General features: G+C 44.1%; 1 protein-coding gene across 5 annotated transcripts in view; it reads left to right on the top strand.

Moving 5' to 3' along the window:
* Positions 1–15,426, top strand: part of LOC124798019 (protein MTSS 2) — a 337,387-nt gene that overhangs the window by 245,125 nt on the left and 76,836 nt on the right. For all 5 annotated transcript variants that reach the window (XM_047261225.1, XM_047261226.1, XM_047261221.1 and 2 more), the window contains exon 5: positions 15,053–15,144. In XM_047261225.1, the coding sequence (XP_047117181.1) occupies positions 15,053–15,144 (92 nt within the window). The remainder of the gene's footprint in view (positions 1–15,052; positions 15,145–15,426) is intronic.

Genomic DNA, 15,426 nt, shown 5'->3' with positions numbered 1-15,426 from the left:
CTCATCTTGCTTATCACAGACAAACAGGGCTTCTTTGAAGTCGTTGAACCACCTGACCACTGTAGCACGAGGTACTTAATTTTCTCCGTACCGGTGCAGCTTTTCGTACGTTTTAGTGGCTGTATCGTTTAAACGAACCCAGACTTTCATTGCGCCGTGCTGTTCCTCTCGCGTCATCTCCGTTGTTAGGAAAGCGAAATGCAAAGAGCGTCTACAAAACAGAGCATTACTACCAACCTACCGATACGAGAGTGCTGTTGCCTATGGTCATTATACATAAAAACTCCGCCTTTTAACATATTCACATTCCAGATAAGGGAAAAAGTCGGTCGAAGTCTTAGTTGGTCAGCCCTCGTATATGATATACTCACTCTTACCATTTTCATTAACGTTTCCTTTAATTCTTTCAAAGGGTTCCTGGCTGGTGATTCCATCTGTCAATTTTATTTTTCACGGGAGTCTCCAGCACCATACCCCAAACACTGAGATATCGTTACCTTTGTGCTTCTGATTTACATATAGCACGTGGGTGAGGTGCTATACTCGAGGTAAAAGTTGTAACAGGTTTTTTCTTAAGTATTTGTTTTGAGAATATTATCCTTTTATTTATAATCTTAACACTTGTCTCCATAATTCTTGGTGTGTATCTTTAGTGCTTCTGCCAACAATTCTTACTACCTAAATTTTTGTGTGCTCTTGTTTATCTTAGTTTTTCAATTAATGTTAACCCTTCCTTTTTCTTCGAAGAAAGCTACCATTTATATTTTTTGTGGTAGTATCCTTCCTGAAAGACATTATTTCCTTGGTATCGATCACAGCTGGGAGGCTTTCCCCTGTCAGATACTGTGGGGAGAGGCACTCAATGGAAGAAAAAACCTGGGTATGTGCAAGTTGGACTCGCGCATCTATGATTCCGTATAGACTTAACGATCTAAATAGACAGTTAATCCATCCCGGGAATCGAGAATTCCGACAATTTTTGCTGTTATCGAGATCTAAGCTGGCAAGATATCGGGTCTCGGGAACTCAGACTTTCCAGAACGTAAAATAATTTTTCGTGTGACATAGTTACAAATTAACAATTTTTGGATTTCTTTCCATTACTGATACTGTGAAACCACCACCTTTCCAAATTTAATGATTCTAGGCCAATGGGAAGTACGTTATAGGTTTTGATGAGAATGTTTGCGAGTATCAAAATATGCGACGTAAAAGGTCATATCTTCCGACTGCATTTACTTAGAAGCTTAAATTTTTTACACCTCCAAGGGACCGTCGACGTTAGTATACGTTATAAATTTCAACTCGATACAGCTACATGTTCCTGAGAAGAAATGTTTTTTAACAATCGGACGGATAGACAGACGGACGACAAAGTGATCCTGTAAGGGTTTAGTTTTTACTGACAGAGATACGGAACCCTAAAAAGTAGCAAAATCTCGTGCGAGCCGATTACATTAGATGATGTATCGGGAAGCGATAACGTTTCACCACCTGAACTAACCGACATGCCCATGAGAGACGTAACAGTGGTCCGCGCAATGTAATAATTCAATATCAAGCGGACATTTATAGTTAATTGCCAGCGGTGAAAACCCCTTTGTGTCAAACCATACATTAAACGACTGTAACAGTAATAGTGTGCAATATTTTAAAGGTAACTTACAGTTGCACTTCTCACTAACAAACGTGTTCGTACATGAAGCCACTTCAGCTCCGTTAACCTAATGCGGTGAAAACACGAACAGCTTTACTTACAGAGAGTTAGAGAGCTGCAGTTTCAGTCAGAAACACGCCTTGCAGCTTGGTGCAGGGACTCGCGGGCGTGCCGTCTCCCAGAAGAACCGCAGATCGATCGCCGGCGCGACGCCGTGGCACGCATTCTTCTTTTGTGCCCCCCTTCAGCAGCTACGCGCTAATTCGCAGGCGCCAGCCATACTCGCAAATGGCACTCTAGAACTTCTCAACATTGCATTAATGCTGCCGCGGGAACTAAGCGCTAGGCGCCTGGAAAGAGCACAACACCTTTTTGCGAATTGCCTACTGCTCTTCGCTTTTTGAGGCCACGTTAATAATAACCTTTAAAAAAGATTTCAAAGTCGTAATCCGTTAATGACCTACACTGATGTTGCGGATCGGCAGATTGCTTGTTATGTTATTAAACACATCAAAAAATGTTTTGCATCAGCCCGGTTCCCAGAACTCCTGAAGATAGACGTTGACTGTGTATATTGTATCACAGACACAGTCCCTTTGACGGTTCGGAGATGTCACTGAACTCGCCCAAAGATGTAAACAACTATGCATAAGCAGCGACAATTAGACCGAGGGGGTCCGACAGCCGAACAGTTCGTCGTTCCACCACAAAGGAGGTACACGGCTCGTGTTGTCTGTAGTTCAATCATGCCAAGACGGTCAATACCGCAGTTCGATCGCGTCTGCGTTGTTACTTTGTGCCAGGGAGGGCTCTCAACAAGGGAAGTGTCCAGGCGTCTCGGAGTGAACCAAAGCGATGTTGTTCGGACATGGAGGAGATACAGAGAGAGAGAGAGACAGGAACTGTCGATGATCTGCGTCGCTGAGGCCGCCCAAGGGCTACTACTGTAGAGGATGAAAGCTACCTACGTATTATGGCTCTGAGGAACCCTGACAGCAACGCCACCATGTTGAATAACGCTTTTCGTGCAGCCGTAGGACGTCATGTTACGACTCAAACTCTGCGCAGTAGGCTGCATGATGCGCAAATTCACTCCCGACGTCCACGGCGAGGTCCATCTTTGCAACCACGGCACCGTGCAGCGCGGTACAGATGGGCTCAACAACATGCCGAATAGACCGCACAGGTTTGGCATCAAATCCTCTTCATCGATGAGTGTCGCATATGCCTCCAACCAGACAATTGGAGACGTGTGTGGAGGCAACCCTGTCGGGCTGAACGCCTTAAGACAGACTGTCTACCGAGTGCAGAAAGGTGGAGGTTCCCTGCTGTTTTGGTGTGGCATTATGTGGGGCCGACGTACGCCGCTGGTGGTTATGGAAGGCGCCGTAACGGCTGTACGATACGTGAATGCCATCCTCCGACCGATAGTGCATACTGGCGAGGCATTCGTCTTCATGGACGACAGTTCGCGCCCCTATCGTGCACATCTTGTGAATGACTTCCTTCACGATAACGACATCGCTCGACTAGAGTGGCCAGCATGTTCTCCAGATATGAAGCCTATCGAATATGCCTAGGATAGATTGAAAAGGGCTGTTCGTGGACGACGTGACCCACCAACCACTCTGAGGGGTCTACGCTGAATCGCCGTTGACGAGTGGGACAATGTGGACCAACAACTCCTTCATGAACTTGTGGATAGTATGCCACGACGAATACAGGCATGCATTATTGCAAGAGGACGTGCTGCTGGATATTAGAGGTACCGCTGTGTACAGCAATCTGGACCACCGTCTCTGAAGGTATCACTGTATGGTGGTACAACATGCAATGTATGGATTTCATGACCAATAAAAAGGGCGGAAACGATGTTTATGTTGATCTATCTTGCAATTTTCTGTACAGGGTCCGGAACTCTTGGGACGGAGGTGATGCAAAACTTTTTTGAGTGTGTAGGTGTTAACGGCCTCTTGTTTCCTATCAGAGTAAATAAAAGAAGAAAATACTAGGTTTGAACAGTGGGTGAGACAGTTAACAAGAGTAAAATATCCCCACGCTCATTGTCAGTGATGTTAAAATAAGTATATTCGTTCGACGTGGTGAAGCCAATGATTCATCGCGAAGTAAACACACAGAGGGAGGGGAAAATTATTGTAAACTAACACATGAGTCTGTTAATGAGGTGAGGTATACAGTGTAGTCACATAGCACACTGAAAATTAGTCAACCACTGCAGGGCGTCTCAGGATTCATTGTGGATGTCTTTAATTTCTCCCACTGTGAAACCTTAATTTATAAAATTTAAAATATGATACGTAGTTCACCGCACCCACAGAAAGGGTAGTTTGCAAGAACTCACTTTCTCATTACGCTTTTACAGCGACCCTTTCCAGTCCATTCTGTTCAATGTTGTCCATAGTATTCTTGGAATGTCAAAAGGAGTAACTTCGTTGGTCACGTCAGCAGTAAGGGATCCATTTTGTGGGATGTTTCGTCGCCTGTGTTCCTGCCAATCCCTTTGTTCCTCAAAATCATTTCATCTTGCGATAATTTTCCGGAGTGGTGTCCTAGACTTTAGTCGATCCTTTGTGCATAGATAATGATGAATCGGGAAATCGTTTGGTTTATCTTCTTCTACTCCTTTCTTACTAAAGCTTTGGGTCTGATGTTTGGTGGCTGGATATTGGCAAGCACTGGTAACCACATGATAGGGGTCGGTTTCACCTGATTGACCAAGCCATTCATAGGAAGAGCTACAGTTTGGCGTGTACTCGGAACTACGGTGCAACTTAGGATTTTTGACGTTAGTAAAGCATTGCTCAAGTCACGCTGCGAAAATCTCCAGCATGTTACACAACCACCCTCGACCTAAACTACACCCTACACATTTCAGGTTGAACGCATTATTCGGCCTTCGATGAACGTGACACCTTGCGTAATTTAAAGAGAGGCAAAATCACGACTCAAAAGATCCGGTTGCACGCCTCTACTCAGCTGCTGTCCAATTTTCTGTGTTTGGCCCGTTGAAGAAAAGCAGACTTACGTGCCGCTGTGAACAATGACCTTTCGCGAGGCACCCGGTTCCAGAAGTTCATCGAATGCAGTTTGCTTCCCAAGGTTGTCTTGGAAGGTGGTTAAAGTGGACATGCGATCAGTAACAGCAGAAACTCATATCTGATGTGAAAGCGATTGTCATTGACATGGCGTGACATTCGTCTTTTCTCTCTCTGTCGGATAGACTCTTTAAACGCCACTGTTCTTACCCAGTGTTGCATGGCTGCGAGTGGTAAGCTGTGCGTTGTAGATATGGTAGACAGTCCACGTTGATAAACCAGCAAATTAGGCAGTTTCATTCATGACATGACCGTGGACACGCCCAAACAAGATACCTTGTCTCCACCATTGTGAGCTCTCTCTTCCATATAACACGCTGATTTATACACCTTTCTTCACTGACATGACTTGAGCGTCGGCGGTGGAGCGCCACATGGCAGGCGGGGTGGGGGGAGAGGTACTAATTCTTTGTTTGTTTCGTCTAGGGTGAACACACCACCACTTGATGGTGATGTCCAATGTGCCCTTTAACTCTACAAGTAGGGACACCAAACTGCGAAGCTCACATTTCAAAAGGAACTCAATTTTGGCGCTGACATGTTAAAATTAAACGACTTCTCGTGACTAGTGAGTCTCAGTATATTAACTACCATAGTTTGATTAAAATTACTTGATAGTTGATACTTCACGTGTTGGAGCTGGTTTCCTCCAGAGCGCTCTCACGTTCAAACCTTTCGCCAAACTGCCACAGTCGGTCAGTTCATTTCCAAAACCTTGTCTGGCATTCTTTCGAGATGGGTTTGGAGCCCGAATCATCGGTCTGGTACTTCTGTTTCGTATTTCATCATGCGTGATAACCACACAAACAAAAAACAACGCACAGCGATGCTTATGAAGTACTCACGTTTCATACACAGCTCTAAATAACACCATGTGAGCTTCCGCACAACATGGGTTTCAGGGTCACATATGCGGTTTTCATAATCGCAGAGATCGGCTTACATTATATAAGCTTCGCACAAGATTACGTGAAATCGGGTTTTTGAAGCCTGTAATTCATCGTGGCGACTGGGTGAGCATACTCAAATTGGTAAAGCGGCAGCTCGTGTAGCCAGTGAGAAGATAGTTTCAGGTAACCAATGGGAAAAACGGTCGTGATGTTAGTTCTGTCGCAGATAGTTGACCACCGCTTTCTCGAAAGCATTGCACATCACGAGGTTGTGGATAACTTAGGACAAGAGTTTAAATTCGGGCCTACAAAAAAACGTCTCCTGCCGCAGTTCAGTCATTGGTGACTTAAAATCAGCTGTCGGCAAGGCCACATCCAACATTGCTCCGCGTTTCACATAAACAGCTTGTGAAGTGACTTGACGTGTTTGTATGTTAACCTACAGCCGAGCGGTAGCCGGCGGCTGGTGTGACCACGTGGTAACGGCTTGTGACATGCGTCGACTGTCAAGTAATTTTAAACGGACCATAGCTGCCGTGCCCGGCGTTGCCCGGGATGTTTAAATACCTGCCACACAAAGTGATTGGCCCTGTACGCTGTTCATGATCAAAGCGAGTGCAAGCTTCATAGGAAACTTGCAGTCTCTTTAAATCGAAGGCTGTATTTTCATCACTGGGTGTCAACGGAACGTGACGAAAGAATACGTCTTCGCTTGCAGTCAAATAAGAATTGGCGATGTAAATTATTTAAATACTTCCGCTTCCGGGGGTTTGTTGGTTGTGCCATCTGTTGTTACATTTTTCAATAAGTATGTCATGACGTTTCTGAAGAATTTGCCTTCTGTCGTTACAGTAAAACTTTCACTGCTTCAGGGAGGGCTTTGAATACGACTCGAACTGTTCGAACAGTTTGCGTCACAGTTCGGGAAATCTCGAATTCTGTTCGATTTTTTTGATCGGCCGGCGATCTAGTCACTTTTGTATATACTATGTCCACGACCAGCCTTAGCATTTCTATGGCGCTGTGGAATTTAACAGTAAAAGTAACTGTGAAACACGGACTTACAATATCTTCTGGGGTATATGTCATGTGTGACAACGGCAACTAATCAAAAAATAAGTGTTTGGAATAGTGTTCCTGTCAAATTCTCGAGCGCTTGCTCGTCCGCGGTCCAGCGACGTCTGATTGTACCATCTCCAAGACGGGTATTGCCGCTGTAATTCATTCTGGCGATAGGAATTCCAGTCAGTTTACCACGATATATTTCACTAGTTAGGCATTCAGCTTTTCGTTAATTTTCTTCATTGTTTCTAAATGTAGAGCATTGAAGTAACTCGACCAAGAACTTTGAGGTAAATTTGTCAAGTACTTTTAAAGATATTAAATAACGTTTCCCCTTTATATATTTGTGCATTGTATATATTAAAAATGCGTAGCTTTTGTCCGCCCAAATGTTCATTAGAGGTCCGTGTACAAATTTGAAGTAAGTGGGACAAGGGCTTAAACATCCTTGTTAACAAACTGTGCGCTTGATATAATCACATACCTACATGTTTAAGATCAAAACACACACACACACACACACACACACACACACACACACGAGAGACAGAGAGAGAGAGAGAGAGAGAGAGAGAGAGAGAGAGAGAGAGAGAGAAGGGTCGCCCGGGGTGCTGCGGTACTGTGTTGCAGTCCACTGAAACAAGAAAGTAACTCCTGTAAGGATTGAGCTTTACCTTGTGTGTTCGACGCTGCCAGTTGAGTCCAGTGCAGTTGCAGACGAAACGTTAGGAACTCGTTTCTTTTGTACATCATTGTTTATAGAGAAGTATTTAGTTTTATGCAAAAAGTAAAGGACTGGTTACGAATTCCAGGAAGGAGTTCCGGGAAGGAAGAGTTTTAAATTTTGTACAGCTACCGTGTACATTAAGTGCCTGATAATGTTCTGGTTGTAAAATCAAATTCTGATCTGTTCTGACCACCATACAAAATGGTTTTCTTGAGTTTCGCTTTAATGTTACTGCCCAGTCTGACAGTTTCCAAAAGCTGGGAAGTGAAGCAATAAGATGCCTGGCGGGCTTGTCGTAAAATGTTATTTGCATCTATATGTGTACTTACTGTGTAACGAAATCAAAATAGTGTATAATTATGTGTGCGTTAAAGATTCAAATTGAAAAATGCGAAGACTGTCTTCGTGTTTTATGTACATTTGTCGTGAATATGTTCATCATGGGCTAGAGATGACCAGTGTCTGCCATGTCTGTTGAAAGTACCATATTGATATTACACGATCTATTCTGTTGTCGCTTATGTTTTGAACGTCTCTGCGGATTACAGCTTAATTGGAAAATAAACAGCTGCATACTGATACCGGTCGCGGTTAGCGCTCGACTGCACTGTGTTTACAAACATTTCCCTTATCTGAGACTCGTATACGACACAGTTGACATCATTCGTCGCATGTTTTCGCAGACAGCTACATTCCTTCATACAGCTTCAAGCCGAGAGGCATTTTGTTTTTGTAGTTGCTCGTTCGGTTCTCTTACTAGGACAAAAACTGTAGTATTAGGAGCAGATAAAAGGATATTGACGATGCTTTTGTTCATTAATTTTGTGGAGGCCGAACAAAGAGCATCTAAAAGATTCCAAAACATATTGTGTATTACTGATTTTTGGTAACTGAAAGAGTTGTAATTGTCAATTGTTCTGTACGGAAATGAAAATAAAGTACTTCTGCGGGTCACTCAATGAGTACATTCCAGACAGAAATACAGTTTTCATTGCGATGGGATTGAAACTTCTGTTCTACTCTTATAGTTTCCGTTTTCCTTGGTTTCCCAAAATCGCTGTAGGTTACCACCAGGATGCCCCCTTCCGCCATCGTACAATTATTTACGTAGCGACACAGCGCTCGGTTTCTAATGCCCTCGACATCTTCCTGCTGAGATTTTTCGTCCTGTAATCCTTTCTTCAGGAACAAGCCAATGATTGTGGTAAGTGATGTTGTGCAAAACCGACCATCAGAAATTACCGTTTAACTGTTGCAGACATGGCGCCGGTGTGTACTTGCATCTTGACTGCCAATAGGGCTGAGAGTCTGATAGCGTGTATTTGTATTGCTGATGTAATGTCGACCTGGCCGCTGTATCTTTAGTGATTGATGTTTAGAAGCGACCGCCGGATTGTAGCTCAAACCGCCTCAGAAGTATATAAAATTACTGTGAAGTAACGTTGTGAAGTTGGCTGGCAGAAGGCCATTCTTACGAGCTGTTACTTTACTTCAAAATGAAGATAAGGAGGAGTCGGCAATAGGTGTAGGCAGAAGAACGATATAAATGTTGATGTGGCTCTCACTATTATAAATTCACTCCACATTACCAAATGGTTCAAATGGCTCTGAGGCCTATGGTATTTAACATCTGAGGTCATCAGTCCCCTAGAGCTTAGAACTACTTAAGCCTAACTCACGCAAAGACATCACACACATTCATGCCAGTCAGAATTCGAACCTGCGACCGTAGCAGTCGCGCGGTTCCGGACTGAAGCGCCTAGAACCGCTCGGCTATCGCGGCCGGCTTCCACGTTACCTCTGACAGTTAATGTTTTGTATCTTAGATCATTGTTTATCGTTACAAGGAGTCGTAGCGTTCTCTCTTACCAAAGTTGGTTTGCTAACTTTACGTACCTTTTTTCTCTGGAACTTTTATAACTAGAACTTTCAAATTTTGATAGGTGTATTCAGTAGGTAACTTTCCTGAGGATACACAGGATTTTGAAAAATGGAATAAGTATTTCTAATTAGAATTTTCTAACATATTTGCGCCATTTCAAGCAGGTAATTCCAGATTATTTAATAGTCTTAAAAACTGAAAACGTGATTTTTTAATCAAGGCACAAAAAATTGTCATTAGTTGCCAGTGGGAATTGATATAAACCAGTGGTAAAAGTTCAAAAATTATGCTGGACCGAGATTAGAACCGTGGTCTTCTGCTTACTAGGCGGTCGATTTGCAGCTGTACACAGTGGACACCGCAACTGCGCGGGCTACCCTAGCACGCTTCCTGTATCACAGAAATTTTAATATTTCGCGGCATTCCAGCTCCCGTTAAGGGGTGACAGCTAACAATCACTATTTTAGCAAATCAGTATAAAGATTTTGTTCTAATGTAATCTCCTGTATGTCTTCAGTTAATGACTTTCTTCATTCCTTCGATAGAGGCTTCAGTCTTCCCGCTCCATTTTTAAACCTTGGCATTTTCTACTGTAAGTTAGGCCACTTAACAGTTTGTCGTTCCTGAGAGAACAGATTCTTCTTCGAAATGTGCTAAGTCAGTCGTTGGTGCACACGCAAAATTGTGTTTCATACTTGTAAAACTTGTGCATTCCACTGTCGTGGCGTCTGTTAAAGCAGTAGAGCTGTCGATCCCTTTTTGAGGTTGAATGAGAAACTGCGGCAGTGTTGGGGCGAGTTGCGGCGGAAGACGGCTCCAGGAAGTGTGTCACGAGAGGCGGCGACCTCGGCTCGCGCGCCGCCTTCCTCCTGTTGCTGCGCCCGCAGAGGGCCCTCCACGGCCGGAGCAGCTCTCGTCCCGGAGATAACCCTCTCGGTTGGGCGGTGCCCGCACTGCACTGCACTGACGCGGACGCCTCCCTGCCTGCCGTCACGGACGCAAAAATTTAGTGTCCCGAGGATCACTCGTGTCTGTCCTTAGATTTCTATTTGGCGCTACGTCAGTTAGCTAGTAAATCGTGCCCTAAGACATTCCAGGCCGCTACTTGTTTTCGTCAGCATGTGAGTGGCAACAATCTATTATCGCCACATTAGGATCACATCGTAACAAACCTCTGAGGGAATCGAAGATACTGTCATTTTGTGTGTGTTACGAGAGCGAACGAGATACGAAATACACTGATGATTCCACGCCGGCCGTTGTGGCCGAGCGGTTCTAGGGGCTTCAGTCCGGAACCGCGCGACTGCTACGGTCGCAGGTTCGAATCCTGCCTCGGGCATGGATGTGTGTGATGTCCTTAGGTTAGTCAGGTTTAAGTAGTTCTACGTTCTAGGGGACTGATGACCTCCGATGTCAAGTCCCATAGTGCTCAAAGCCAAGCCTCAGCAGTAAAGTCCCGTAGTGCCCAGAGCCATTTTTTGATGATTCCACGGTGTAGACCTACTGGGTGTCCATAAACACCCGTTATCATTTCAGTAAATTACAATTCCGAAAGTATTAGAGAAAGAGCACCGTCGTTTTTGTAAAAGTTTAGAAGCTCTCATTTTTTCTGTTGTTGTGGTCTTCAGTCCTGATACTGGTTTGATGCAGCTCTCCATGCTACTCTTTCCTGTGCAAGCTTCTTCATCTCCCAGTACCTACTGCAACCTGCATCGTTCTGAATCTGCTTAGTGTATTCATCTCTTGGTCTCCCTCTACGATTTTCACCCTCCACGCTGCCCTCCAATGCTAAATTTGTGATCCCTTGATGCCTCAGAACATGTCCTACCAACCGGTCCCTTCTTCTTGTCAAGTTGTGCCACAAACTCCTCTTCTCCCCAATTCTATTCAATACCTCCTCATTAGTTACGTTATCTACCCATCTAGTCTTCAGCATTCTTCTGTAGCACCACATTTCGAAAGCTTCTATTCTATTCTTGTCCAAACTATTTATCGTCCATGTTTCACTTCCATACATGGCTACACTCCATACAAATACTTTCAGAAATAACTTCCTGACACTTAAATCTTTACTCCATGTTAACAAATTTCTCTTCTTCTGAAACGCTTACCTTGCCATTGCCAGTCTAAATTTTATATCCCCTCTACTTCGACCATCATCGGTTATTTTGCTCCCCAAATAGCAGAACTCATTTACTACTTTAAGCATCTCGTTTCCTAATGTAATTCCCTCAGCATCACCCGATTTAATTCGACTACATTCCATTATCCTGGTTCTGCTTTTGTTGATCTTAATCTTATACCCCCTTTCAAGACACTGTCCATTCCGTTCAAGTGCTCTTCCAAGTCCTTTGCTGTCTCCGACAGAAATACAATGTCATTGGCAAACCTCAAAGTTTTTATTTCTTCTCCGTGGATTTTAATACCTACTCCGAAATTTTCTTTTGTCTCCTTTACTGCTTGGTCAGTATACAGATTGAACAGCATCGGGGAGAGGCTACAACCATGTCTCACTCCCTTCCCAACCACTGTTTCCCTTTCATGTCCCTCGACTCTTATAACTGCCATCTGGTTTCTGTACAAATTGTAAATTGCCTTTCGCTCCCTGTATTTTACCCCTACCACCTTCATTTTTTCTATTATTTCATAATTTCAATGTGTGTGCCATTCGTCGCTCGGAGAATATCAGCGCGATATTAGAGTTCTGCTAGTTTTCGGGCCAGAATTGCAGCATCAACACTTGACATTTGCTTCGTAGATTCGTGCACGAAGATTGGCAATGTCACTGACAAGTATTTATACACGAGACCCCTGACGTAACCCCTTAACAAGTTTGCACGGTGTGACATCGGCAGAGGGCGCGGGCCATGTGATAGTCCCATCCACCTCATTATGTTTGTTTTAGACGATGTTGCCTTCTCGTACTAACGTCTGTAATTCCGCAGTACCATTATGAGATTTCTATTCTACATACGAAAATACACATTGCAATATTTCCTGGACTGCCGTCATTTTGAAGTCTTCATAGTGAAATCTGCAGCAAAGGAAAAAGGAAAAACTTCAAGGTCTACTAAACACTTTACGACAAACCAGGATTTTTTTTAAATAGTGGGATTTAATGGACACCCTGTATTGTCCACTAGTTTTACCGTTCGTGATTGCTTTTAATTCAGTAGCTGATACATTATCGTTGTAAGGAAGCGCTCGTGCGTGTAGATACTCCAGAGCGAGTCCATAGAAGCATCGTGACTGCTACGGGAACGCAAAGCTTGCCGACATTACTTGATTTTGTAGCCTGCCGAAAACGGTGGAATTAAGCTCATTTACGTTGATTATGAGAAGTAGAGCCCTCCGTGGAGTCGGCCGTTTTCTCCGAAATACGAGGTGTTAAATTACACCCAGAGCAAGAGCTCTGCCCAATTCGAACGCGATTTTCTCAAGGCGAGTTTCGGTGGTTGACACACAAAGTCTCTAGACCACTTGATGCTACTGTTGGGGTGCCCTGTGGAGATAACTTGAGTGCTACAGCCAGCCGTAGGTCGATGTAATACTAAGTAATTCAGGGCATTAGTACATGGTCTTGTTTTGTTACCCGCTACTTAAGATAATCGGGCCATCCGAAGTTACGATGGCCACTCGCAGCTAAGATCGTAACCGGACCATTGACGCATCCTTGCCGCCGCTGAAGTAATTTGCCCCGTCTACTGCCGTGTGCCATTATTAGACCGCGTCTTTCTCGCTCGCCCTAAGTTAAATGTTTCTTTCTATCTTTTGTAAGTCTTCTCTAATAATTTGTGTGTGCAATTTTTCTCTGACCGCTCCTATAATCACGATCTTCTATCCAGGCACTTTTGCCACCTATATCACTGCCATTTTACCTCGTGCAGAATTATTGATGTAAGTATGGTCTATGTAAAATGGTCAGTGGTTGACTACCGCATGCTTTCCTTAATTTGTCTTCACACTACATTTACTCCCCTGTGATTTTGGAGAAATCGGTGCGTTAGGCTTGGTCAAGACAGGCTGGAGGATTGTGGGTGCTTGTTACGAAGACACACAACAGAGAACGCGGCTCCATCCTTCCACGCACTACAGGCGTACCGTGCCGAATAATGGTATTGCCTGGTGCTCTACTTAGCACACCGCGCCGTATTTTCTTGTTCCTACCGCTGCTCCCGCCCCTCCAACCGCCAATTTAAATGTGACAGAAAATATTAAAATGATTTGACTGTAGCGTCCTACGTACCTAAAGGAAGGATGACAAGACCGCTACTTCTCACACAACTGTAAATCACTCGGCAGACACAGTTTCCATCCCAGAGGCAGATTGCAACCGACTCAGTTACGTATGGGGTTCTGAAGAGATGAAATAGGACGAAATGGATGCAATGCGTTTGGTGCGAAGGTTCACATCACCTCTATTAACAGAGCTGTGGTAACAGATCTTTCGCACGATATTAGACTTCCCATTCGATAAGGTGCTATAAAGCCAGAGTGAAACGGAATAACTGTCCGCGGTTCCTCATAAATACGTATACATAAGCAAAAAAACAGAGCCTTCGTACTTCAGACAGATACACAACGAATACGTGTAGAAAACGAATGATTTTGGGGCCCTCTAGTGACGAAGCCGTTCTGGTTCCTCCACGAACATAGACGAGAGCAAATAAAACCATGAATATGTAGTTGTAATTCAAATGGCTGCTTCTGTTGTTTGGGCACCGCAATCGGCATGTTTGTTGTCCAAAGCCCCCTAACAGTTCAGAAATTTTGACTTCAGTTAATAACGTCGCTTGACGTTCAACAATTCTTCTCTAAACTGGAGGCTGAAATGAAGAAAAAAGCATAGATAATTTAATAGATTATATATATAATCACACACACACACACACACACACACACACACACACACACACACACACACACACACACCATTGGACGGAAACGGAAATGTTACGCTTTCAGCCCTTCAAATCACTCATGTTTCTGTAGAGTTGTATAGTCAGAAATAACACATGCTCGCGTTAAGTGACCATCAGCTTGAGAAATGTAGTTTTCCAGGGTTTTCTGAAGGGTCTGGCAGACTTCTGATTTGATTAATTTCGATGCAATAGAAATCTTCATCTGGAACTTCAGACTGTGGTAATAGTCTCCGGTAGGAGTAATTTGAAGTGTCGAGAATTAACATCGTCGCCACTGGCATAACGTACTCCTCCCCCCCTTTTTTTTAATTTCCCCTCCCTGTCACCGATTAAATAGTGTGAAGTATTACTTAAGTAACTATACTAACAGAATATACCTTCACCTATTTCTCTTTCACCACAGTCGCGAATGCTTTACACAAAAGTTACTCATTATCGAACTACTTGCCCTTTCTTTTCTAAGACTTCATCATTGTCTCGAAATAATACCGGCTGCTGCTGCTGCTGCTGATGTTGTTCAAGCAACAGTACGTGCTAGCAAAGCGCACATCTTGATCATTTTATTAGCGTGCGTGGTTCTATCTGAGTTTGAATAGAATCACGCATGCCTCTTATTTCTTCTGATGGAAAAAGGGGGGGGGGGACGCACGACGACTAGGCGCGTAGTTGTAAACGCGCCTTGTATCTCTGGTACCTGAAAAACACTCCTGTGCTTTATGTGTGGGCTTCTAATAGAAAACCACTCTCTTCAAATCGGAATGCATTGTTGCTCATTCGTATAATTTATCTGTTGCAGCGCCATCATGGACTGCCTGGTAATTCCACTACAGGAGAAGCTAGAAGATTGGAAGAAGGCAGTCATCAATTTGGACAAAGAACATGCTAAAGGTAAGATGCGTCACGATATCTCGCAGTAGTGTTGACGGTATTTTGAGGTTTGACTCATGCTGAAGACGCTTTGCATAGTACGCAATGAGAACTCGGAAAGTGTGGTGCTCCGGCTTGCCTTCGAAAGTCCCGTTGGCGAGGGTAGTGCGACAGTTGGTTCGCCCGCTTCGCGGCAGTCGCAGTGGGCTGCTGGTACTGCAGTGGGCCTACATTGACCCGCCAACTCCTGCGGACGCGCCCTCCTTATTGATTAACGTTGCATCCGCACTGACGTACGACTCC

Source organism: Schistocerca piceifrons, chromosome 5, assembly GCF_021461385.2.
Source record: "Schistocerca piceifrons isolate TAMUIC-IGC-003096 chromosome 5, iqSchPice1.1, whole genome shotgun sequence".
NCBI lineage: Eukaryota > Metazoa > Arthropoda > Insecta > Orthoptera > Acrididae > Schistocerca > Schistocerca piceifrons.
Note: the sequence above shows the minus strand (reverse complement) of the source record. Positions and strands in the feature narration are given on the sequence as shown.